General features: G+C 38.2%; 1 protein-coding gene across 2 annotated transcripts in view; it reads left to right on the top strand.

Moving 5' to 3' along the window:
* MCTP2 (multiple C2 and transmembrane domain containing 2) overlaps nt 1–26,001 on the top strand; it is a 111,596-nt gene that overhangs the window by 71,372 nt on the left and 14,223 nt on the right. For both annotated transcript variants that reach the window (XM_061371283.1, XM_061371284.1), the window contains 2 exons: nt 16,884–17,006; nt 19,781–19,822. In XM_061371283.1, the coding sequence (XP_061227267.1) occupies nt 16,884–17,006; nt 19,781–19,822 (165 nt within the window). The remainder of the gene's footprint in view (nt 1–16,883; nt 17,007–19,780; nt 19,823–26,001) is intronic.

Raw genomic sequence — 26,001 nt, 5'->3', positions numbered from 1 at the left:
CGTGGCAGTGCCTGTGAGAACGCACCATTTGTGCATGCAGAGCGTTACGAGCACGTTACCTGACACATGTGAGTAGCTGCTCAGATGAGAAACAGACTTCTCTAGACAATTAAAGGAGCTGCTTTACCCTTCTCCCAGCAATTTTTACATTTCCAGTATTACTCTTCTGTGGTTGAAGAGAATACAATTTAAGCTTGAAATCCCGGGCTCTGCTTTGCTGCCGCAGTTAAAATTCCTGGAATAGCAACAGTGATATTGATGATGCTGAGAGACACACAGCAAAGTAAACACATGTTATTTCCAGCTCTTTCAAAAATGCAAGAACAAACAAGGACAAAGTTAATAGGGAAATAACCACTTAGAAGCTTGACAACACTATAAACAAGATTTAAAAAAGCAAAGTTTGACGCTTTTGAGTCTGGCTGAGGTGGAATTGAGCAGAGACCAGTACAAATATCCCTTTTAACTTTGAAAAGGATAAATGGTTGTATGTTTCCAGCTCAGGGGTTTTAGGGATTTGGTTTTTTTACCAGTAAAATGTGCCATAATAAATAAAAATAAAAACAAAACTATGTTTTGCATCTGAGGACTAATACTCATTTCCTACAGGCCTGCTTAAACAAGGTACTTAGTCTGTATAGAGAGGCCCTTGCTTTTGGGGCTGGGGAGCTTCCTTTTAATTTAAGCTTATGCTGTGCTCATATTTTTGAGCAATAGTAGTGCTTTCTGTGCTGTGTACTTGCATGCATCACATAGGGATGATTCCCTCAGCCCTGGTAATGAAACAGACCTAAATCACTGCCTCTCACTCTTCAATTGCGTTGTGTTGTTTTTAGTTGATGATAAAGCCTTTTAATACCTCGGTTGTGTATGTTTATAGTCAAAATATTCAAGTAGAAGCCCAGTCCTGCTGGAGGATAAGCCTGAGTATAGCTGGTCAGCAGGAATGTGTATGCAGGCATCCAGTAAAGAATTAAAGCAATGAGAAGGAAATTCAGCTTTGTTATGATATATAGATGTATCCCAATAAGGTGTCTCTTAAAATACACATATCTATCTAGCTATCTGTCTCTATAACCGGATTATAAATATATAGTTTTCATCTGTTTGGCTATTGAATGACTGCCCACAAAGCCGTGCAAACATTTTATCTAATTAAAAAATAATGTTAAAGGGTTCTTTATAGGTAAAGCTTGAACTGAAAGCATCCTCAAGCACTTCTGCCTGCCTTTATGCTCAAGTTGTGACCCGTTGGAGAACTCTGCTAGGCACTTGTGTTCCCAGCTAATTTGATATTGCCTTTTTTTTCCTCCCCTGGTTGAAGCTTTGTCATTTGTTTCGAAGCTGTCATTTGTATTAGTCTCCCTGGCTGATCTTTTTGGGCTCTCGTCAGGTGGTGTATGTTCTCCATTGTCTGCTTGGTCTTGGCAAGCTGTAGGTCCTTTTATTGCCATATGACGTGGGCGTGCTTGCAGCAGTAGCCTGTAATTATACCCACCACAGGTGACAGTTACAAGAGAGCTTTGGTAATAATTTTAGCTGCCTGATCTGATGTTTATGAAGAGCGAACGCTCTTTGTGGTCTGGCTGGAGTTTCCTATATTGTTTTGTACTTCAGCTGTTTGATTTCTGAAGCCTTTTTTATTAACCCCTAACATATAAAGTCTTGTGTCTTCTGAAGTTCTGAAGTTTTGTGATAGATTATTGTTGCCCTTATGTTGCTTTGTATATTGGCCTATTTATTTTTGCATATCTTGTATTTATCTTGCTTTGTCTGGCAGGGTAAAAGCCTGTTGCTGGCTTTATTTGTATATTTAAAATAGCTGAACTCTTTCTAACCACTCCTTAGTAGGTATACTGTGTTCTTGCTGTGAAACTAATCATAGATTAGCATTTAATTTTGTATATATATGTTTTTTAATCTTCGACTGTTATTCAAGTATTTTATGAAACATCAAATTCGCTACCCATGAGGGCAGCGCTGGTTCTTTTACTCTCAATACAGTTGCATAATTTGCATAAGCCAAAGGTGAATTTAACTCATGATTCTTACTGTTACCTTACAAACCTTCATCCTGATGTTAGGAATTTGCTACAAGAAATTGTGGAAAAGGTTGAAATGCACAGTACCTGCAAAGAGGCTTTTCTCTTGTGTTGCATTTCTTTTTGCAGTTTAGATTCTTTAGAGGAACTTCACATTGAATGTCTTGCACACCTTCTGAATTTGTGAGAAAGCAGTAATTTGTAATTCTTATCAATTGACTGGTAGGCTGGAAAACAAGAGGAATTTATTTGTAGCCATTTGCTAGCTTATGTGGTCCTGAAGAGACCGTGTTCCATATCAGGATCCAGTAATTTTTATTTTCCCAATTTTCCTGCTGCCTTTCTGGAAAGCTCACTTTATTCCTAGACTAGAAATTGCATAAACAAAGATGAAATGAGTATTCTAAGGTTAATGATGCTGCATCTGTGTGAGACTCATGAAACAGGGGTGTGAGAGAGAAGCTATTTACCCACCGCTATTAGAAATACCAGAATTTGAGAAGCTTATGTGTAAAATTCCCAGAGTTTGGCATGGAATTGCACTATGCAAGCTGGATGGAAAAAGGCATTCAGCTCAGCCCAACCAAAAAAATAATAAAGGTAGGAAACCCATAGTATCTATTATGCAAAGGTATGTATTACGAAGTGGAATTATCGTTAAAAGTAAGAATTCTTCTACTTAGTGTGCTCTTTTCCCCTAGAACCCAGGTGTATTGATTTTTTTTCAGTCAGGATCTACTTGGTTTTGTCTCATTATTCACATTCCTTTGACCTGGCACCTCTTGGAAAGTACTTTAAAGCACTGAGTTTGACAGGAAGGTTGTAGATGTTGACTGTTATCTTCCTTGTCATTGGTGAAACAACCCTATCAGTATTTTGTGTTTCTTTTCTTCCCTTTTATTTTTTTATTCTTAAAAAAGGCAAATCCTTTATTTTTAAATCAGACAGAAGCTTAAAACAATGCATTCCCTTGAAACATAAATGCAAGTTTAATCATTATTATCTATATTTTAGTTTAGTATGAGGGGATAAGCAGAAATGTATCTGTAGGTGATTTCAATCACTGCAACTCCGTTAACTTTCAGCAAACTGATGTTACTTTTAACATCACTTAAAAGTCTCCATACTCCTTTTGGGGCAACTCCTGTGTGAATTGGAGCAGCAGCTTTTCTGAAGAGGAAGAAAATCCTGTAGGTGGCGATGGACCCTCACGAATGAGCCAGCTCTGGCTTTTTCAGGCTTTTGTCAGCTTTTTCTGGCAGGTTTTCTTTCTCTTGCTTGAACTCTTTTATTTTTAATTTAATTCACCCATTCTCCCAGCGCTTAATCTAACACTAGTTGCAGAAATCGTGACAACTGGAAGAAATTTCCTATTTGAAGGTAATGCACAGTTTTGGTTTTATGCTGGAGAGAGATTCACCTTGAGGGGTTTCTCTTAAGGCTTTCCTCTTCTTGTGGGGCTTTTTTGGATGTTTTTATTTTAAATAAGAAAGAGTTGGAGCCTTTACAAGATCTGAAATAAAAGGGGATTAGCATAGGAGCTACAGAGCAAATCCATTTTTTAAAAGCCTGTTCTCTTTTAATTTTACTTTCCTTCACTAGCAACAAAGATGTGCTTTGACTTAGAGGCTAGTCTTAAGCAGCCAGGAAGTTCTTGGGTTGTTTAAGGATAACAATAGTAACAAAAATACCCTAAGTTAGGATATGTCCCTTCCATTATTTTATTATTTATTTCTTTCTTGGAATTCATTAGAAAATAAAGCTGGAGCAATGGGATTATTGAAAAATACCAGAAATCTGATTAACAATCTGTACTATTAATTATTAATAAATTTTACTACTGCCACAGTAAATGATTACACCAGTACCAATAGTATCAATAGAGTTTTACTTCATGAAAATTGAGTCTGTTATTCTTGTGACATCCACACTGTAGTCAAGCTTCACTTGGTTTGAGGTGGGGATTTTTTTGTTTGTTTTCAAGGCAGTGCTGTGATTTTCAGAAGTGTTAATATGTATGTAAAACATGTACTGATTTGTACAAGTCTAATATGCTGATTTATTTTAGCCTTAACATTACCCATGTAAAGTCAGCATGTTTACTGAAAGATGAGTTCATATGTGAGCAAAAGTCTCCACTAAAACAGCCTTTATTTACTCTACTAGCTCAGGTTCAGAACTTTCTACTTGCTTTTTGGGAGAAGTCGCTGTCTTCTGTATGTCCCTTCAGCTTTCATCTTTTAATGGAGCAGAGGAGCTGCACAGCTCTGTATCAAAGCCAATTGTCAACTTTCATTAGATGTATTCTGTTGTTTGCTCGGATTAGAAATAACTGCATTACACTTTGACTTTGAAGGCTTGTTTGTTTTTAAATATACGAGGTATATGTGACCTTTTTGTCATTTGTGATGCACTTGGTTTGGCAAATCTGAGATACCCATTTAAACAGCAGCAAAAACTATTTTTAATGCAGGTTCTTCACAAAAGGCACTTTTTAGAGGTCTAGAAAGGTAAAAACAAAATCCAGCAGCTAATGCAAAGCATTGGTAGACTTATACAAGTATTGCTAGGTAGCAATGTCCCTCAAATAGGCTGCATAGAGGGAAGAAAACCCACTGCTTAGTGGGACTGCAGCAGTGGGCAGAAATCCAGTTAGCTGTTTTTAAAACCCCATTATGCATTATCCATATGAGAACAGTTCAGGTGTGGCTTCTCTCAGAACATGATGGCAAGAAATTCTAATTCCATTTAGAAAAAAACAGCACTGAGAAAATTTTCTTCAAATGTTTAGAATATTAAATAGGGAAATGCATAATTGATACAGTGATATTACCTTTTTTTTTTTTTTTACCAAAGATGCCCATCATGAATTAGATGATGTCTTGTGCTAGCAGTGAAGAAAACTTCCCCAGATACTTCCATGTACACGTTTGGGAAAATTATTTGCAATGATATATTTCAATTTCCTTAATAAACTGGACCTGACTTCCTAATTCCCTTTCCTTCAAGTCCCTCCATGGGGGTTAAGACATGAAGTATTTTGAAATTATTATCAGATAACTCTTTCTATGAATAAAAAGCTAATCTCTGTTTTTTTAAAAATAGATTTAGGTTCCAAAGCTGGGAAATAAACAGTGGTGGTAGAAAGGAAATATGAGATTAATAAAAATGAGGACATTTTGCAGAGCTACTCTGGATTGTTTTCATCTTTTTTTCCCCTTTTTTCTGGGAAGTGGTACTTCTGTAACAGCATGCATTGCAGTGGCTCTTCTGCTTTCTGTTTTAAAAGTTGTATGAATACTAGCAGAGATAGTGGTCCTTTAGTGCCCAATGAATACCGCCTCACACACTGATACCTATAGTAACACATACAGAGTGACTATGAGATCAAATGCTCTGGTTAAAAAGCCTTAGGGAAGCATTATGTGTCTGAGGTCTGATCTATTGTCTGGGAGGTCGGAGAGTGTTAATGCACTCTGCAAAGATTAGACTCCCTCTCTAATTGCTCCAACACTTCCTTAAAGGATTTAAACAGGCAGGAAAGGTGATGCTCCTTCTCAATTTTTGTCTTCTGACAGCTGTTGAAGTTTATCTGTCTTTCCGTGGAGACCACTACATCACATAAACCAGGCAGTGTCAAAAGCACAAAACCTGAATTAGGACTGAGAGCAATGAATGCTATTATTTACAACTTCATTATTTCAGCTTTTAAATACTTTAAGGTTGGGGACAGGATGCTTTCACATGCTGTGCTGGTGATGGGAGCTCCCAAAGTCCCACAAAAAGTTTAACTCATTGAGTCTGATGAAAAGTCACCCTTTTAGTAATTCTAAGTGGATCACATTATTGCTTGCATCCCTTAGAGCACATCTGATGTTTCCCCACTGAATCTCTGTGGTACCACTTCAGTGCAGGTAACAGCCACAGCCATTATGTATATTACTGCTTATTTATCAAGGTACAGTGCTAAACCTGAGCTACTGTGAGGCACTGTTTGTTATTTACTACTAATTTTTCCTTTCCCTCATGAAGTCTGATAAGAATTTGATTTCCCTTGGTTCATAGAATCTAAATCCTATAAAAGCTGACTCAGAAGCTCATGCAAGAAAGTTTTTCTGCTGCTTAACCACCATGTCCACACTGGCAAGTGCCTCACCCCCATCACTGGCTTTATGAAGCAAAATAGAAATTTGCCCAGTTGAAACCAATTAAAAGAACAAGCTTCTTATTTTGAAGTGTAGCTACTTGTCAATCAGCACCAAGTAGTTTTGCTGCTGGTTTAGAGGACTAGCCTATTCTAATGTCTTATGTTTGCAAAGGATGCTTCTCTTGCTTAACAAAGAGCTTTAAGAGCAGGGGATTAAAAAAGGTGAATTACTGAGGAAGGAGAGAAGCACAGCTCAACACCAGGAGAATTTGGAAGATTCAATATTTGGGCAACAAGGCCACAGCATCCTCACATTCACAGCAGGGTAATGTTAGTGCAACAAGAGTGCAATTTGACCCATCTCTTTAGAAACGTCTATTCCTGTTTCCCACACAGATGTGAGTGTGTCCTGTTTCACTGCAGCTCCCACAGCGTGACAGGTCCTGCTGAACAGAGAAGCCACCCTGTCGTTATTTTTTTCCTGGTGGATCAGAAGCATTTTAATTTGATAGTGTCTGTGTTTTTGCTAGTCTTGCAGCATCTAAATGTGTTGGTGTATATAATCAATTTCACACATCCAAATGTATAAATTTGACCTATATAAATATACATCTATTCAATGCCTCTTTTCTGGGCTCTGAGCAGATGACTAATACAGCTGTTCAAAGGAGAAAGGGATTTTTTTCCTCTTATTTTTTTTTTTTTAAGAAAAAGCCCTCTTGGCTCTGAATCGGAAATTGAGGAGCAGAATTCATCAAGTGTATTCTGATCGTTCTCACATGGGTAGTTCCTCCTTCCCTTCCTGCATAGCATGTTCCTTTGCACTGTTGCTATATTACATGAAATGTTTCATCTGTATATAAAAATTAAAAATTCAAGCAAAAATCTGGCCCATATGAAGAACAGGCCCTTTGGGCATATGGTTCATTATGCATATTCGTTTAATTACTAAAACACTTGGGATGTCTCTACTGCCCTTGCTTTCAACTTGTAAAGTTGGATCTGTTCTGCAGCACAGAATATGTTGAACAGGCATGTGTCATAAAGGACTTCAGTTTTCTCCTGCTTAAAACTCTATATTATGTTCTTGGCTGGATTGTTAGGATTTACTGAATATTAGTTCAATCCTCTGCATCAAAACAGCAGTTCAGGGTGTCTTTTCCCTTAACACCTTCTCTAACCCAAAAAGGCAAGTTTTACAGTGGTTAGTTCAGAGTTGTGTCTAGTACCAAAGTAATGTGAGACTGAGGATTTAGATTTCAGGCACATTCCCACAAAGCACCTAAAGTCGCACATTGAAGCTGTATAACTTTTATTAGCTAAGAAGGGATTGCTGTGATAGTGTGACTTTAATTGATTTTCAGGGCAAACAGGTGGTGATGGTTTAGGCATCCCCTAGTCTCCTGCCATTCCTAATTTGGAACTGCACATATAATAGCTTTATTAAAACAAACAATCTTCTGGCTGTAGTTTTACCTGAACAGCTGCCTGAAATTGCAAGAGTCTTGCAAGTTGGGGTTTTTTTTCGGATTGTTCTGTGTTTTGAAAAACAAGATGCTATAGGTCTGCTAATGGAAAATCTCTGTTACACAGTCGTGCTGTCAGTGCTTGGGATTTTTTTGTGCCACTGCTGTTGTTGCTAGCTTACAATAGTAACGTATTTAGGGTATAATTACAGCGAGTCTCCAGTCATCTTCATACATTTGTTCTGTAGTGAAGCAGTTTTGTCACACTGCAGATTGTGAAATGATGTAATTTCTGTCACTGCTCTTGGTGTGTGTCAGGTGTGGGAAGGGCTGGGGTTTAACTGCCATTTTTGTGCTCCTCTTGACTGTGGAAAATGGATCTTGGGTTGATGAGAGATTCTGGGCTCTGGCATTGGGCTGTGATGGGGAATCCCATGTACATCATAAGGAAAGAGAATAGCCTGAAATTCTTTGCCTGAAAGGATATTGTCATACTGCTTTGAATGTGCTTTGTAGGTGTTCTTAGGTTTCTGGTTTTGTGACCTGAGTTTATTGTTTTGTGGTGGTTGTTGTTATTATTAATGATTTTTATTTATTTTAATTTACTTTTTCTGCTTGGTTTCAGTCTGAAAGCATTTCTTTAGGACTAGAAATTTTGGAGAGGAGGGTATGGGACAGTTTTGCAGCCTTAGAGTATACAAGCATCTATGTGGGTTTACTGCAACCTGATTATTATTTTTCATATATACTTTTTAATGCCATAGCTGAAGATTGTCAGGGAAATAACCTTATGTGTGATCTTTCTGCTGCTGAACAGTGAATGAAGTCTAATTAAACAGACTTGCTTTATTAAAGAGCCCTTTTTCCTTTACTAATTCACATCTAATATACAGTATGAATATGAAGGAGGAAGTCATTAAAGTAGTTTGAACATATCATTTAAGCCTAGTATTTGCTACCAATTGGAACCCACTGTTGAAAGCCAAAAGTTAAAGAACGCTTCCACCAAATCCTCTTTCCACCCCTGTACAATTACGTCACCATGTGACCCTCACTGCTAATGTTTCTCACAGTGTTAACAAATATGTGTCCAAAGTAAGTGGACATTTATCAGCTCAGCTAATGATAAATTTTTTCATGACCCTTTTAAGGTGTTCACCTTATCCAGAATAAATAAAATTAACCTACGTTTTTTCTTCCTTTTAAATAGCCCAGATATTTTTTTTCTGACACTTTTGGGAAGAATTATTTACTATAAGATCAGGCTTTTAACTTGCATAATGCCTATCTTCCCTGAAGATAGATCATAACTTTCTGCATGAGAGTAATACTGAAACTATGACTCTGCTGATAAACAAACCAAAACATTAGAGATAAAAATGACCATTTAATTTAGCTACAATATAAAACAAGTTTGTTGGTTTGTTTTTTTGCATGCCAACTCCTCTTTGTTTTAGGATTTACTCCATTGCCTTTGTCTGTGATAGAAATAACATGCAGATTTATTCCCCTGACCCACTCCCAATGGATTACCCCAAAAGATAGAAAACTGCTGTAATATCTTTTCCCTGCTTTTTTTCAATTTTAAGCTTTATTGCTTGAGGGTCTTAACTGTATTTTACTTGGCACAGGAATGTAAAATATGATAAAAGCATGAGGGAAAAATTAGACCAGTCAGCATGATGGCAAACAGCTATTTCTTCAGTGTCTGCAGCCTAAAAGGATTTGAAATCTTTTACCCTAAAACTGTTGTATGTACATAAATGTAGAACCCAAACCTTGTAGTGTTGTAGTTTGTTTTGTTGTTTTTTTTTTTTTTTATTCTTTTTATTTAGCTGGTTTGGGTTAGGGATAAAGGGTAAGTATAAGCCGCAAGAAGACTGGATAGAGGCACCCGGTTAGATTTGTGATGGGCTGTTAGGCTTTTGGCTTTAAATATGGGTGTCTTAAAGGACAAAGATGACACCTCGAGTCACACGCTGTTTTATGTTGAAAATTATCATCCACACTGACCAGTTTGACAGATAATCTTTAAACAAGTGGAATGCAATATGTGAATATTAACTTGCATAAACTTAACAAGTGTTAAGTACCTGTAAGTTAAGTTCAGTGAAATAAGCTTGAACCAAGCGGCTCTTTTCTGACTGCTCATGGAAGAGAGATCTCTGAGGATCTTGGCTTTAATTTTCTAGGCTGTCTAATCTCATTACTATAACCAAAATAATCAAAATAAAGGAAAACTCTCACTTTTTAATTAGCTTTATTTTATTTTATTTTTATTCCTCTCTTTCTGATTCCAGGCATTGTTATGAATAAAGAATTAATCCATTAAACATGTTGCTGACAAAAAAGTAATTCAGGATCAGAGTGTGAGCATTTTGTGTTTGCAGTCTTCAGCGTAGCAAACCACCCTTCCCCGATGAAGTTACCGGCAGCAGTGTCCCAAGAGGGTGGTGGAGAACAGATTGTAGTATTGTCAGCTCTTCTGATTTCACTGTTACTTTTGCAGAATAACATGATTTTTCTTAAAGCTCCATTTCTTAAAGTCCTGTGATTGCACATGAATCACAGCTTTCATTTAAAACACAAATGAGTTTCTACTTCCTGGCAGCAGAAAAGAAAATGAGATCCCCCTGAAGAGTCTAAACCAGACAGTGATAAAAAAGACCCTAACACATATTGACTTAAACTGTATGAGAGTTTTTGTGTTCTTTTGGGTATATTTTTTATTATTTCATGTCTTATTTTGTTGGGAGTGGGGGCACTGGGTTTTTCTTTCCCTTTTGAGCGTTCAAACTGGTGTTAAAATTGTGACCCTGATGACCAAAGCTCCTGTCCTCCAAAGGAATTCTGTCATTCCTTTTCCTTGTTGCATCCTCACATGTAATGTAAATTGTCAAGCACAAGTTGGATGTCTTGAGTTTGTTTCCTACCCATTAACCTCATCCTTGACCATTTTCTCAGCAAGCCGCATCTGGGACAAGCAGAGAAGGGACACGTGGATATGGCAGCAGGACATGGCTTTGCACTGTGTCATTTAGCCTATGTAGACAACAGAGGTGGGCAAATGTGGCCATGTTGTTTGTTACCCAAAGCATCTTCTGAAAAAAATATCAGGTGGATTTAGATGGTAGTAAATTATACAAACACACTTTTATTCCTGATTCTCAGTTCTGTGTGGTCATGCATGTTATACAGACTGAGTTATTTTGGGACACAATTCGATGTTTTGGTTTGGATTTGGGGTTCTTAGGTGGATTTTTTTCTGTGTCTTTGTTTTTAGATTCCAGTTGTGTTTGCATTTGCTATGAAAAGCTTGTGTAGAAGAGCTAAGCTTTTTGCTTTTGATACACCCTTAACAATTAGTAAATTGTACACTGATGTGTATGTGGAGCAATGCAGGAATAATTGATAATGTGGCATAAATATTTAAAGACCTCTATTCCTTCTGGTCATTTTCGATTTTGGTCATCGCTGTTCAATACAGAGCACGTTTCATGCTGCTATTGAGATGCTCTGCGTTCTTTGGCTGGGGACACAAAAAACTGAATCTAAAATAAATAGATTTCTTCTGACATTGCTGGTTTATTTAAGTATAATTTCTCTTCCTGCCATGCTCTTTGTTACTGCCTTGCAATGAAGGAGTGATTCTGCTCATAACTGACCCCTCCTTGAGCTCCAGCTTGGTGGCTGTGAAGTGGCACTGGAGTGCTCTCAGTTGGATGTGGGAAGGAGACTATTAGTACAAGCAATTCTTGAATGAATCTTTGGAAGAGGTTGTGTTCTTAAAGAAAAAAGTGAATCTTTTGGAGAGGGCCTTTAGTGGTAAATACATAAAACGTGACTGCCTCAACCTGTATTCGCCATGCCCTGATGTGGGGCTGTATTAGTCTAATTTTCATAATTCTTATAGGCTTCTTTTTGTAATATTCTCACTAGTCCAACATACCCGCCCAAAAGCACAAGCACAAACGCACTGCTCTATGTGAGTGTGTTCTTTCTCTCCTCTACTCTTCTACTCTCCCTTTCTAAGGGCAGGAATAAGTATCTGTCAGAAATAATTTGTTGTCGACAGGCTTATTGCCTCCAAGGGATTCAAATGCCCTTTTGGGGAGCCAGTATCTTATGTTATTGGCTAATATCCTGCATTTTGTTTGGGGCAGAGGGACTGAAAGCTTAGGAAAAAACATGCTTTAGCGTTGGTCCCTGAATATTGAGCTGCAGAGATTTCTCCTTTTTAATAACGTCCATTTGTGCAAACACGACAATTTAAGACTACATAACCCAGAGATAAGTTAAAAATATGTAATTCATTTACCCTGTAAATAAAGGGGATCATGTCTTTGTGTCTCTAGTTGAAATCAGTGTTTTGGTTTAGTTCAAGACATAAATTGGCCATTCAAAGCAGCATCAGCTCAAGTTTTTCTCTGGGCGGCATGAATTGCACTGAGCGTGTTTATAAATTGCAAGGAAACTTTTGAGGAAGCTGTTAGTAGTTTAAAGTACGGATAAATTGCGTGTGGTTTTGAAACTTGGAGTTTCAAATCATATTTTTCACAGCTCTGCTGATGAGGCATTTCATTAGCATTGGAGCCTACACGGGCTGAGAAAATAACCTTTTACCGCAGGTTCCTTGCATGCATTTAATCTCCTTTCACTTTTATTTTTTCCATCTGATGGAATGTATCCCTCCTTCTCCCGTCGCTGTTGTTTTCCAAGGATTATTCCGTCACACAGCACAGCATCTTCTACTTCTTCACAAAGATTCAACAGGTCAAAACCAGCTTGTTTTTTAGACTTAAAGTATTATATAATTACTGCTTAGAAAAATTACACAGAAAATCTTATCTAATGCCAGGTTTCTAAACCTCTTAAACGTGTTCTATCCCATGACTGTGGGTTTGCTGGTGACAAATGTTTTATGGGCATACTTTAGTAGACACCCGTCTAAAATCTGTTCTTAATAGTCAGATCCTAAATTGGAACCAGAGGGGCAGAAAAACCAGATTTGAAACGTGTTTCTAAGGGTTTGTTTTTACTTTCAGTTGAGACTGCCTTCTCTCATCTTTTGTACTGCTGTCAAAAGGGCCACTCTTATGGTTGTTCAAACTCCATGCTTCTTGACAGGAACAGTTGGACCCCTCTTCAATGATTTTCAGATGAAACAGCTTCCAAACCTCCAGAGCTTTAACTTGTAGTTATTAGGCCCTTTGAAATAGTAACACATTAATCAGCTGAAATCAAGTGGTCCTTTCTCTAAGGCTATGATATTGCTGTTCTCTTCTAGGTAGAACTCTCATCTAAATATTAGTTTCAACAGCTCTTCTCCCCCTCCCTCTAGATACGTTTATCCCATTGCTGTTTCTATTCTGATCATTGTTTTATAATGCTGTGACTTAAAATGCTCAGTTCTGTAATAGGCTTTTACACTCTCCAATTGCATGAAAAGAAGTAACGCAGAAAACCAGATTGCACTTGTGTTATTTTAGAAATTGGCTTCTGTCCTTTTAACTTCTCTCATGCACAGTATGAAGCCCAGCAGAAAAGGTATTGATGATGTAATGGATTATGTGTGACAGAACTTGGTCTAACAATGATGTGAAACATAGAAAAAGGTATGGTTTGTTAAAACTGGATCATTTGAAACAGAGGCTTGGTTTCTGTTGCTGACATTTGTGATATTGAACAAGTGATCTGAACCTTTAATGACTTCCCTTACCAGTCTATGTATTAGGCAAAAGGCTGAGAGGTTTAGAAGAAATCAAGAAGATACTGTTCCTTGCAGTAGCCATTATAGGCACACATATATGGATTTATTTGAGTTCAAACTTAAACAGGGGAGATTTAGATTGGATATAAGGAAGAAATTCTTTACTGTGAGGGTGGAGAGGCATAGGGTTCCCAGAGAAGCTGTTGCTGCCCCATCCCTGGCAGTGTTCAAGGCCAGGTTGGACAGGGCTTGGAGCAACCTGGTCTAGTGTGAGGTGTCTCTGCCCATGGCAGGATGTTGGAACTGGATGATTTTAAAGTCTTTTCCAACCCAAACCATTCTATTATTCCATGATTCAGTACTGAACCATTCTTGAGTTTTGTCAAAAAAAATATTATAGGAAAATAATTTAGGGAGGAGAAGGCAGAGCTTCTCCTAGGCTTAAGGTATCACTGGGGAGAGAACAAAAACATGCATGATCAAGATCCTTGTAATTTGAGGTGTGAGTGTCCATATCACAGGGCTGCTGATGCTGTAGTCAGTGTCAGGGAGCTGCCTGAGAGCTGATAAAATAGGACATGGGGCCTGCTTGGGAACTGCTTTGAAAACCAGTGTTGCAGAACTACTCAAAAGGCTGTTAGAATGCAGAAATATTTCTATTCGCTTTATAAACACCCTCTGAACTTTTATTATGTACTCTGTGTTCACAGCAATCATTTCCCATACCTCCGAGGCTAAATAATTTCTGAATAGCTAAATCAATTTGTCTTGTGTCTGTGTTGTGTCACAGTAATGAAAGTTCCCTTTACTGCAGCCGTAGCAGTAAAGCTACTCTTCTTAAGGAGATGTGGGAGCTCTATCAAAGCATCACAGCCTGAGATATAACTCAGCAACCGATTAACCAGTCAGCATTAGAAAGGAAGTGGCAGTATGCCTCAGCTATCAATTTGAGACTACAGTGAGATTTTGTAATTAAGTTTTAAGGTCTGAAACTTAATAATACACAAAATGTACTGTTGGATCTAAAATCACCAAGGTCTTGATTTTGTATCTTGCCTAAATGACCTGTGATTGCAAGGTTGTATTATACTTGCAACCGAGCAGGGTGATGTTCATATAGGATGGTGACAGATGCACTAAAATTGGTTCAAGTCCTGCAAGTGAATGAATGAAGAGAGGTTCTTCAAGAGCTTCATTGACTCCTGTAGGACTTTGCCTAGCTGACTGCTGGTGGAGTCTTTTTGCTGCGTTAAGACAAGACTGAGTTTGTAATACCCCGCGGAGACGATGTAAATGCAACCTCCTCCAACAGGCTGAAGCAAATGTTTTGAATTAATACCTAGCAATATGAATTTCCATGATGTAGTTTACATAAGGATCAGATGTATTTATGTGTGTGTGTCTGTTTTTATCTCTCCATATATACCTGAGATAGATATCTGTATAGATGTGTACAGTAACAAGTCTTTGTTCTTTAAAGTGACATTTAAAGTAGGATAGGAGCTGGTATCAGCTTCATTTTGTCTTACAAAGCAAGGGAATTGGAATAGCTTCAGAGGAACTTGCTCAGATTAGAACTTTTATATTTAGGGAGGACTTTTTAGGTTGGAATATAACAGTTTTTGAAGTCTTTATTAACTAAAGCCACGCAAGATGTCTGTAAGACAGACCAAGTACCATGCCTTCTTGGCCAGGATTCTTATGTTTCTCTTGCCTTGTTTACATATAAAATGTGGCAGTTGGAATCATTATCACTCCTAACTTTTTAGCATGTTGAAAATCAGGATCAGAAAGAAAAAACAAAACAAATCCTCTTCTACATTCCTATGCTGCAAATCAATGGTATAGGAATATATTGTCTGGATGTCAGCCCATTTTATAAGTGAATATATCTCAGAGATTGTTTTACTGGCCCACAAATGCCAAGAACAGGATGACAGTCTAATTCCTTGCATAGCAGCAGATAACATAAAGTCAGGTTCACTCTAGAAAATGCAACTGCTGTTTTGGGGAGGGTTACAGATACAGTCATTGTTTCTTGGTTTATGTTTGGCCCTTGGTAGATATTAACTGACCACTTGCTTGATGTCAGACAAGTCTTTCTGTTTTGAAATTACAACAGCTGCTGTTTTGTAGTGGTATAAATTCTCACTGTGCTGAATGCAGTGGGAAATTCTTATTTGGTACAGTGCAGTTGGACTTTCGGATACATAACACAAAAATGCATTGCCATAAATATCCTATTCTGCAAGTGCTAGTGTTGCTTTTATATATGTAATATCTATTGGGCCAGGGATGAAGGGTGGTAGAGATTTAGCTTTCTGATTACCCATAGAGTTTCTCTTTTGTTGCAGTTTGGGATACTTTAACTGGATCTGACTAATTTTCACCTACTTGTATTAATCAAAAAATGTGGAGTTTTTGTGTTTCTGATCAACCCAGGTTCCTTTTGAGGAAGAAAAAACAGTTAAATGTGTTTGTGCTTTGTCTTTAGAGAACATTGTTTAAAATAGCTTCAGGTTTCCACCAGCATTAGGCAGTTCTTCTGGAAACACTATGTATGAGTAGAAAAGGAAATGGGATCACAACATGCATTTTACAGCAGCTCTGGATTTAGTTTATTAACTTTGCATTGCCAACCACTCCAAGTTTGCCGTCTGTTCAGGTACAGTTGGTACTGCAAGATGAGCTTGCAGCTTGGTTTGGTATAATTTTTTTTTAGATCCTAATTAAGTCCCCATCATGTATGTGCTTTGCTGGTCCAGTTTGAACAGAACTTCAAAACTTGGTTTCTGGTTTTGCTGTTAGTGGATTTGGTCAGATACCACTCCAAATGCATGATCTCCTACCATTTCTGGGTAGAGAGTCTTCAAGCAACCAGTGAAATCAGAATACATCATGCTGAAAAATGGTAAGGGTATGAGAACAGAGACTTACTGGATCCCTTTCCAAAATTATGTGCAACCTAGATCCTTGCCTTCTGGAAGGAAATGATGCTGCTATGGCAAGAACATAGATGCATTAATGGTGAAGATGCATTTGCTGGTTGTCCCCTTTACAGTGATAAGGGAGCTGAATGGTTCCTGTTACACAGGAGGATGAAACTCTCCTCTAGCCTGTGAAAGATCCCATGGCAAATAGGGTTTGATCAAGTGGAGCAGGTTTACCTCTGTAAGTGGGTCTGTTATTCACTAGTACTAAGGACAAAAGTCTTTCAGGCTTGAGGGGGTCCAAGGAAGAAGTGAATAAAACCTTCAGACTACCCTTATATTCATGGCCTTGTACTTCACCAGGTACAGGGGATGAGAAGCTATGAAACAGCAGCCTAATGGGCTCAAACAGAATAGAAAGAGAGCATGCTTTGAGAGCAGGTTTTCTTTGCCAAAATAATAATATGAATGAGGTTAACATAAATTCAAGGATGAATGTAAATAGGAATAATGACTGAAAGGCTTGCCTATATGCCTTTCACTTTAAACACCTGTATGTGTTCCCTTCTGCTGCCTTATTTCTCCCAGGTATTTGTGGTCACCGTCTGGACCGTGGAACTGTACATGGTGCCCCTGGCTCTGCTGGTGCTGTTTGCATACAACTTCTCCCTCATCACAACAGGGAAGATCAACAACACCCAAGATGCCCAGGCAAGTAAAGTGGCAGTAACATTTCTAGCATCCCCAGCTTGAATTTGTTCATGGGGAAAATGTTACATATTTTAATGGCATTGAGCAAGTTATGTAGCTAAATAGCATTTCTATTTTGAATTTACTGAAAAGAAATGTCAACCCTCTCAATTTTCATGATTCAGTTCAAGCAATAATCCATTCAGAGTCGTAGGAGAAAGCAACGAGAATGTGTAGGATGGGGATTTTACTCTACTAAATAACTACAAATGTTTTTAAGTTGAAATAAGTAAGACTTACAAAGACTTACAAGTTCCTAAAACCCATGACCTTATTACTTGTACTCTTTGCGTCACACTAATGATTCATGATTCACAGAGGAGGAAAGTCGATAGAAGCCAAAAGAGAAGTTTTAAAAATAACTTTTCCTGTGATTGAGACTTTAGGAAGCCCTTATTCCTCCTTCCCACCCCTCTTTAAATGACAAATGCTTCCCCCCCTGCCCCCCCACCCTCGAGATTTAGCCTTCAGTTTTTTAACTTGATCTGGGAGAAAAAAAGATTTAAATATAAAAATAATTACAATATGTGTGGCAAAGTGCTACTGCTGGTGTATGAAACGCTGTTTGATGTTGGCTGCTGTCTCTACTTACAGAACAATGGTAATTACAGTTAGAAATGAAAATAAGTTCATGGATGTCCATAATAATCTAGTTTAAAATGTGTAACCAGTAATGAAATACAGGTTGAATTATAGGTTCCTTCTAACTTTGTATAAAAAGATGATTGACATTTGTACCCATGAAGAATACCTGTACTCAAATGAATCAAGTGGATTTTATGCAAAGAAATAATATCCTAGAATTAAAAAGGATGATAGCTGGCTTATTAGTTTTAGTGAGAAAAGTTGCTCCTAGTTCAGTACTCAACTGTTACGATGTGGAAAGATCTTTAGAAAATAGGGAAAATTCCATTATCCAGACTAGAATATAGACTTGATTTGAGAACATGGTGAAAGAAATGCTTATCCCCAATTTCAACTAAGTCCAGAATAACATAGAAGGATACAGTGTGTCTTCAGTAACTACTTCATTTAATCTGAAAAATGAGAACTTCACATGTAAGAAAATCCCAGCCAAACAGGTGGGTTTGTTTTTAATACAAAAGGTGATAAAAAAATAATAATGACCTACCCAGAAAAGAATACACAGAGAAAACCTTCCAGCACCCGTCACTCATCCTGTGATGAGTTTGCATGTTCAAGTGAGGAGCATTTCACATAAGTAAGCAAAATTGAGCAGTACATCATTTATGTGGGTACTGCAAAAGGCTGTGCATGAAAATACAGGCTAATTGTAGTAATACTGAAGAAAGGTCCATCAGAAAGTTGCCCCTTTTCCTGTCACACATCCTGTGAGCGGTGCATTGCCATGAAATTCAGGCGTGCATTCCGCATAAGCAGAGTTACACATCTGCCTAAGTGCTTTGCAGGATTGGGATCATATGGAACAAGTAGTCAAAGTGCCTTTAATATTACCTGATTTCTTTTTTATGTATGCCTGTGATTCTAACCATCTGTAGGTCAGAAATAGACAATCAGGTGCTACCTATGTCACATCTGTCCTGCAGATGAGAAAAGGTTTTCTTCAAAATACTGATGCTTTTTATACAGTCATTTATTTACTTTTCTTGCTTCTTTAGGCCTTGGCTGCATGTGTACTAGCTTTGGTTTTTGTGTGCCAGCATGCACATTTTGTGCATAATGCAAGTAACACTCCTTGCAAAAGTGGACCTTGAATTCACTCTGATTTCTGTGCTATAAAATGAAAATAACAGTATTAACTTTGTACGCATGATGTAGTTGCCAGAAGGCTAAATTCATGAATATTGGTAAAATGGCTTATGATTTACAGATGGGATGTTTCTGTGAAAATGTAAACCATGCTCAGTGTTAATTCAGCTGTTTGGGGTGTTCCAGAGAGCCAAAGAGTAAATCTGGGTATCTGAGCACACTAGATGCAACTGCTTTAATACACAAATCCAAACCATCTTTTTATTGTGATTCTTCACATTTTTTGCATGTTTGCTGTATTTAAACATGTAATGCAGCGATTCAAATGTACCTAGTAAATAACCAAGAAGAACTTGGAGGACCCTGTTAAAGGCTCAGATTATTAAATACCTGAATTGAAAGCCAAGTGCTCCTCATTTCAAGCCTTAGCCAAGTCTTTTGTTTCCCCCCTACCTGTCAGCATAAAAGTTAAAGGGAGAAAATAATGCTGCATAGAAATCTGACTGTGATTTGTGAGATTGATTATGTTCATCCAAATGTGTTTTCTAAAGTCTAATGTTTCAGTAATGGCCCTAAAGGGAGGGAACAGTCATTGTAGCAGCAAAGATGGAACAAGTTGAGTATAGAGTCCTCATCCTTGACATGCCAGCTGGTTCATTTGTCAGACTAAGAACAAAGCTGTTTACAGACAGTATAAGTTGTCAGTGAATTTGAATGCCTGTTGCCTTCAAACTACTGGGTACAGCCACTAATGCTTTATTTAGACTTAAAATTTGTATAGGGTATTGCAGGCTTTGTTCAGGATACTGCAAAAACCCCAAAAAGTCCTTGAATACAAAATGTTATTTCTGAAAGGTGAAAGCAGTGGGGTTTCTTGATGACTTGCAATAGAAGTGAGAAAACTGTGTAATGAAATGTTGTGGGAGTATCAGAAGCTTTACAAATGCTGCCTGTCACAGAAAAATAAGTGTAGCATTTTGAAATGTGGACATCTGCTTTTGCAGGAGCTTATGGGCTTGGATGAAGATGAGGATGAAGATGATAAGGTAAGTGTATCTCACGATTGTGTTAGCTGGAATCAGAAGGAATGTGGGAGAGCACACACCCACCATCCTATTTCCATGAGATCTTCATGTATTATGTGTATTAAGTGGAAAAAACAATTGGTACTAGTTTGCTCATTGGCAAATTAGAAAATACGAAAAGATTGGTTTATGTAACATTCCACAGTGGTGGTATCTATGCAAGCTCTCTGAACATTAACTTAATCTGAGCAGTCCCCACTTTGTGTTTGAAATCGTAACAGGCACACGTTTATGTATGTGTACTGATAGGTGTGCGTATGGGTAGGCAAGGTGTAAAGACACACATGAGTTTGTAAAATCCTCCACTTGAATTTCCAGTGTTGGATCACATTTTGTGCTCATGGCTTCCCCCAGAAGATTTGACATTTTCGTTTTTGTTGGCCAGAATTGGTGTGATATGTGGAGAACTGGTTAGAATTTTTTCAACATGTCTTTAAAAGCTTGGGGTTTGGTTCATTGGCTGAAATGTAGAAAGAATTGGAATTGGCAAGGCCTGTTTTGTATTTCATTGGAGCATACTTACTCATTCTTCTCACTGTGAAAAATTCACTGGGTTTTTTTTTTTTTTGAGTTTATCAAACCACAGTGACAAATGATAAAAGGATTAGAGGGCATGACATCTCAAGAGAGATTAAGAGAACTTAATGTATACAGCTTGAAAAAACATAAGTAAGTGAAGGAGGATCTGATAATCTATAAATACTTTAAAGCTAAAAGGTGAGGAATTATTTAACGAGCAACAGCATGCAGGGGAACATTAGCTGTTAGGAAGAAAATGTTCACAAGGCAATGTGAAACTTTCAAATTGCATACTAAGTTAATAGGACTCTTGAATATTCTATGTTTTAAAAGTGTTGCAGTGAAATTGTTCATCATTAAGAAGTAAATCAATACCACAGTTAACAAGTGCACCTTAACTCTTCTCAGTTGCAGACACTAGAATTGAAGCTTAGCAGTCTAATTGATGGGAGTAGTTATATAAGGTTAACCTGCTCTTCTATGGTTATATTTTAATGAGAAACCAGAAATTGCTTAAAAGTTATAACGTGAATTTTAGCCAACCTAGTTGAATTACAGGTTTCGTGTTTAAATGTTCCCATTTATAATTTACTCTCTGCATTGTAAAATTGGACAACTTAAAGGACCAATATCTGGGACTCACCAGAAGTTGTTAAATGAAAGTTGCATCTCTTCCAAAGGAACACTGTGCCTCTCTAAAAGTCAATAATTTGTATTCTGTGGGTACCCAAAATTAGACACCTGTAAATATTGAGGCTACATCTTATTTGTGTGATGCCTAAAGGTGTAACTTACTTGCTGGAACTAATCCCATTTTCTGTCTTCCTTTTTTCATGTGCCTCTTTCTCATTTGCAAGTGCTGAGATGAAAAAAAAAACAAGTTAAAATGTATTAAATAGGTATTTAATCCTCTGTTTCCTGTGCTGTGAAAGAGATTTATTGCTGCAAAGCCAAAATATTCTAGGTTACTTTTACCCTGGATTTATCTCCAGTGGCTTTGGTTCTATCTATAAATACAACTGGGCCACTTAAATATGGATCTGATCCGTTTGAATTTTTGCCACAATACCCCTTCAGCCTCTCTCCCAAGGCAGTTCCACTGTAATCCTCTTTCTTGGTTTCTTTTAACTAAGTACGCCAGTGTGGGAAAACTCCTGAGAGTCAGTGTTGAGCTGTTCTCTACCATTTTGTAATCAGCATTGCCTCCATCTCAGTTTCCTGCATGCGCTCGTTAAAATGGAAAGCTGATAGCACTGGCTAAAGCAGTAGACACCTCCAGCAGGCTTTCTCATCAAGATAACATTTATATCCCAACATTACAGCAATAATAATTCATAACATGTATTAATTGATATACTGGTGTTATGGGTCTGTGGAATCCTGACACAGAATTACCAGGAGAGAGAATTGCCAGCCACTAATGTGTCCCATGTCAAGTGCTGTGCAGCATTGCCTTAGTGTCTCCATCCTGTCCTGGGTATATTCCTCCTTTGCATCATCTACGGACCATGCTTGCACTGTGATGACTTGAATGTTTAAGTACATTAGGTTACTCCAAGTGACTTTTCCAAATCTGAGGGTGGTCAATGCTCTCTAGGGAGTGTAAGAAAAAATGTAATTTTATGACATTATCTCATAGCAATGTCAACATTTAAACAGACAATTATACTTTAGAAAGAAGTCTATGTGGTTTTTTTTTTCCTGCCTAATACAAGAGCTCCTAAAGTTGGAATCTGCTAGTTGGGTTGTGGTATACAAGGTCACTGTTTCTGTTTCCTATCATCGTGCTGTATCAAAATACTCACACACATAGCCTTTCTGGGTTCTGCTGCATGTTAGACATAACAGACCATGCTTCTGGGAATTGTAACTCACCCTCTAAGAGATGAACTGTTTACAAATTAGAAATACACAGACACTTAGTTCAAAAACCCAAGAGCAGATTAACTCCCCCCACCTAAACTATCTGTCTTAAATGACAGGGCTTAATTGCCAACTCCCCCTTTCTCTCCCCCTCTGCCCTCCCCAAATACCAGCATGGAGGACTGCAAAAGATAAGAGAGCTCTGTCCCTTTGGCACAAGCTGTTCGGTGGATGAATGCCTTCTCGGATTTGTGCCATCTTGGACATGGAGTTCAAGCTGCATCTTGTCAGCTCTGGGGTCTGTCAAACTGTCTGAATAAGGATTGTTTTAAAATTACATCACCAAAACATCTTTTGCCTGCCAGTAGGAAGGTATAGACAAGTTACATGTAGCTCAGTGCAAGTTGTTTGATTGTTGACCATGTCTATTTATTTTACTCCTTTTTTTTTCCTTTTTTGACAATGACTGCATAGCTTCAAGAGCAGACAGCTACCCTGGTTAATGAGTGTGTCATAGCATCAGGCTTTAAAGAGTCTTCTGATGATCTTAAGTTTTATGGATAAAAGCTTTCTTCTCTTCCAAAGCAGACAAAACTTAAATGATTACTAATTCCAGGTCTAGTAACTGAATCAAAATCAGAGAAACTAAATCAACAGCAATTCCTGTTGTGCTTTGAGGGGTATTTTTTGTGTGTTTCAGTGTTTGTTTGGTTTTGGGTTTTTTGGATGGTTTCAATCCAGTGGTGACCCGACATAGCCCTGCTTGGCTAATGGGATGTAATAGGGAAGTATCAGACAACACCATGGCTTTAAGCCAAGTTATTTGGCAACTTCCAAGAAATGTTTAATATCTCATGTATTGGAAAAAAAGAACAGTGGGAAAAATCCCCCCAAAAATCCAATGTTTCTAATGTAGGAAATTCTCTGTCAAAAATAGGTACAAAAAATATACAAAGTTTTATGAACACAATTCAGAAAGACTCCAGCCAAACAAATTACAGTCAAATTCATCCAGTAGCAAACAGCTGACATTTTCCGTTGGAGTTAGATTCAGCATGTGGAAACCTTCCGTATGGATCTTATTTGTACGGGTGGATTACGATGAAAATTGCATTAATTTTCTCCACTGTAAAGGTCAGTAATTGAAACATGAACCAAGAGTCTATTGTGTAAGATGCTATATCCCCATACTTAGGAAAGGTCATCAAGACAATATCATCTCATTGTTTTCTTCCCTGGAAGTATAAATAATTTCATTAGTTTTTTTCTTTTTCTCTTCAATACAACAATTGCAGTATAGCATTTCAACATCCCCCATTAAGACTGCTGAAGAGGCATGATGATAAAGACTTGAAAATACCCCATGGTGCATAGCGTATGTTCAGACTAGCAAGGGCTCTCCACGAGAGAGCCCACCAGGTGTGTGTTTTTGTAGGTGTGGACTCCCTTAAATTGCTGTTCTTTCTTCATTTGGCTTTTAGTGGCTTCTCTCTGCTTGCTTCTGTGAACATATTCACAGACTGTGAATACATTAGTGATGGAGAAGCCGAAGGGACAGATTCTGCTACTTGCCAGAGCTATGCTTGGTTCAGAGCTGGAGGATGTGACACTTCCAAGCACACATAATCATCCGGTCTTGCAACCATCTTGACTGAAGTGTAATACAAGTTTCCAGGTATCACTGAAGACACAATTACAGCTTCTGTAAGTTTCTCCAGGCTTCTTATTAACCCAATCAAACTTGTTAATACAGAGTGCAGGGGTTTCTCTGGTTGTGCTTTGTTCTTTTCTTGGGAGCCTTCTGCATCAAGAAACTGGAAGATAAATGGTCTGTTGTTAATTCTTACTTATACCACAGCATTGTTTAGGACTGCTCTTATCCATAGACATCACATACATTGTCACAGGCCTTGTCTCGGCATCTTGACCTAGCAGTTCATAGGTTTAGAAGTGATGGGAGAGAGATGCTGAAAGGAGGGACTTGCAGAGGACTTTCAGATATCTTGGGGACTGTGGTATGGTTCTCCTTGCATAGAAACCTTAGCAGCCCTATGGCAGTCTAAAGTTCTTCCTCTGGAGGTAGGTAAACCAACACCATAGCTTCTGTACATCCCTGGAGAAACATTAAGTAGTAGCAGTAGGCAGGTCACTGGACCCAGCACACAAACCTCAGCGAGTTCTTGTCCCTTAAGAGTTCCAACTATGTAAAATGTTAAAATTTATTTTGAATTGTCCAGAAGTATGAATAGCTCTATCTCTTGTACCCAAATTGCTAAAGACCATTACCTAGATTATAGATGATGATCCAGTAGTTCAATTCTAATCACCATGTGATTGTTCTTAGGTCTCATGTGTATTTCCAGGAGAAAGCACTTATTTTGACCTTTTTATTTTTATCACCTTTTGTTTTTTAAATCAAAGATTTACTGATGACTTTATATTTCCATTCAGGCTTCTTTTTTGTCACTTCTTATGTTCCTCACCTAATGGTGTTTTGTTCTGTTGAGACTACCAGTATTGCTTTAAAATTTGTAGCAAGACCACCCAACTTTGGGTTACTTTACATGTCTGTGAAAATGTGAGCAAGTACAGAAAATGCCTCTTAACCCCCCCCCCTACATTTCATGCCTGTGTAGAGAGAAAGCAACAGAGTTAATGACCTAAACCTCTCCACATAAGTTTGTTAATGGGCTGGGCTTAGAAGGGTTTTGCTGGTGTCTTGTACACAGATGAGATTCATCTCATGTAAGCAAAGAAAGTGTAAGCGTTGCTGAACAAGGCGTGAAGTGGTCATCTCTGCCTTTTAGCCAGTGTTCCTCTAGCCTTAGCTGTAGGATGATGTGCCATTGCTTTTGAAATGCGTCCTTCTAAGTAAGGCTGATGGTGCTCTCCTTCATAACATCAATCTGAAGTGATTCGATTGGCTCTGGTGGAATTATTCCAGATTTCACACCTTTTTAACTGAGAGCATAAATTGACCCGTATGTGTTGCATTTCCTCTATTTGGTAATTATTTCAAGTACGCGCAGATTCACTAAATTTCCACAGCCAGGCAGGCACATTTGCAGCATGGTGTTAATAAACAAAAAGATCCTGTGATGCACAGTTTCAGGCCTGCAGGAGGCAATTGCTGAGAGTTTGGCAGCCATCCTCTCCGGGTACCCATCCTCCTGGAAGCTCCGAGAAGGTCTCCTTGCCACGCAGCAGACATTGCAGCACAGGGCAAGACAGTGACTCAGCAAGGCAGATTGCTGGGTTCCTTCCAGCTGCCTTTGGCTCCCATCAGAGGCAGGATCCAGTTCAAGGTTGCTGTGGTGACTGTTTTCAAAGCTCTGTCTGGAATTCATTTTAGCTACCAAGAGACTGTCTGTCACTCCATGGCTGCCACCTCCCACAAGAGCTTCATGCTGCTGCTAGACTGAAGCTGTTAGTGAAGGGTTCCCTGCAGACAATAGAACTCAGTGGTCTGCTGTTTATAGCCAACAAAATCTATTTGGTTTCAGAAGTTCTTCATCAACGAGTATTTTGGCCTTAAGGTGTTGCTTTGGCCCAGGTTTTGCTGGACACTGATAAGGTCTGAGTTGTGTGGTCTAGCACAGAGCAAGTTGTAAGTTAAATCCAATTTCAACTAAGTCTGCTTTCTCTAAACCACAGCATGTTTGTTTTGTTTTAAAAACCAAAACCCAACAGAATAATAGTGGGGCAGAGACATGCATGGCTGAACTTTTTTCCTTTCTTTACCCTTTCCATCAATCTTG

The sequence above is a fragment of the Neopsephotus bourkii genome, unplaced genomic scaffold (genome assembly GCF_033783945.1).
Source record: "Neopsephotus bourkii isolate Nb327-2 ecotype Australia unplaced genomic scaffold, CSIRO-AGI_Nbou_v1 NB_1572, whole genome shotgun sequence".
Classification (NCBI taxonomy): Eukaryota; Metazoa; Chordata; class Aves; order Psittaciformes; family Psittacidae; genus Neopsephotus; species Neopsephotus bourkii.
Note: the sequence above shows the minus strand (reverse complement) of the source record. Positions and strands in the feature narration are given on the sequence as shown.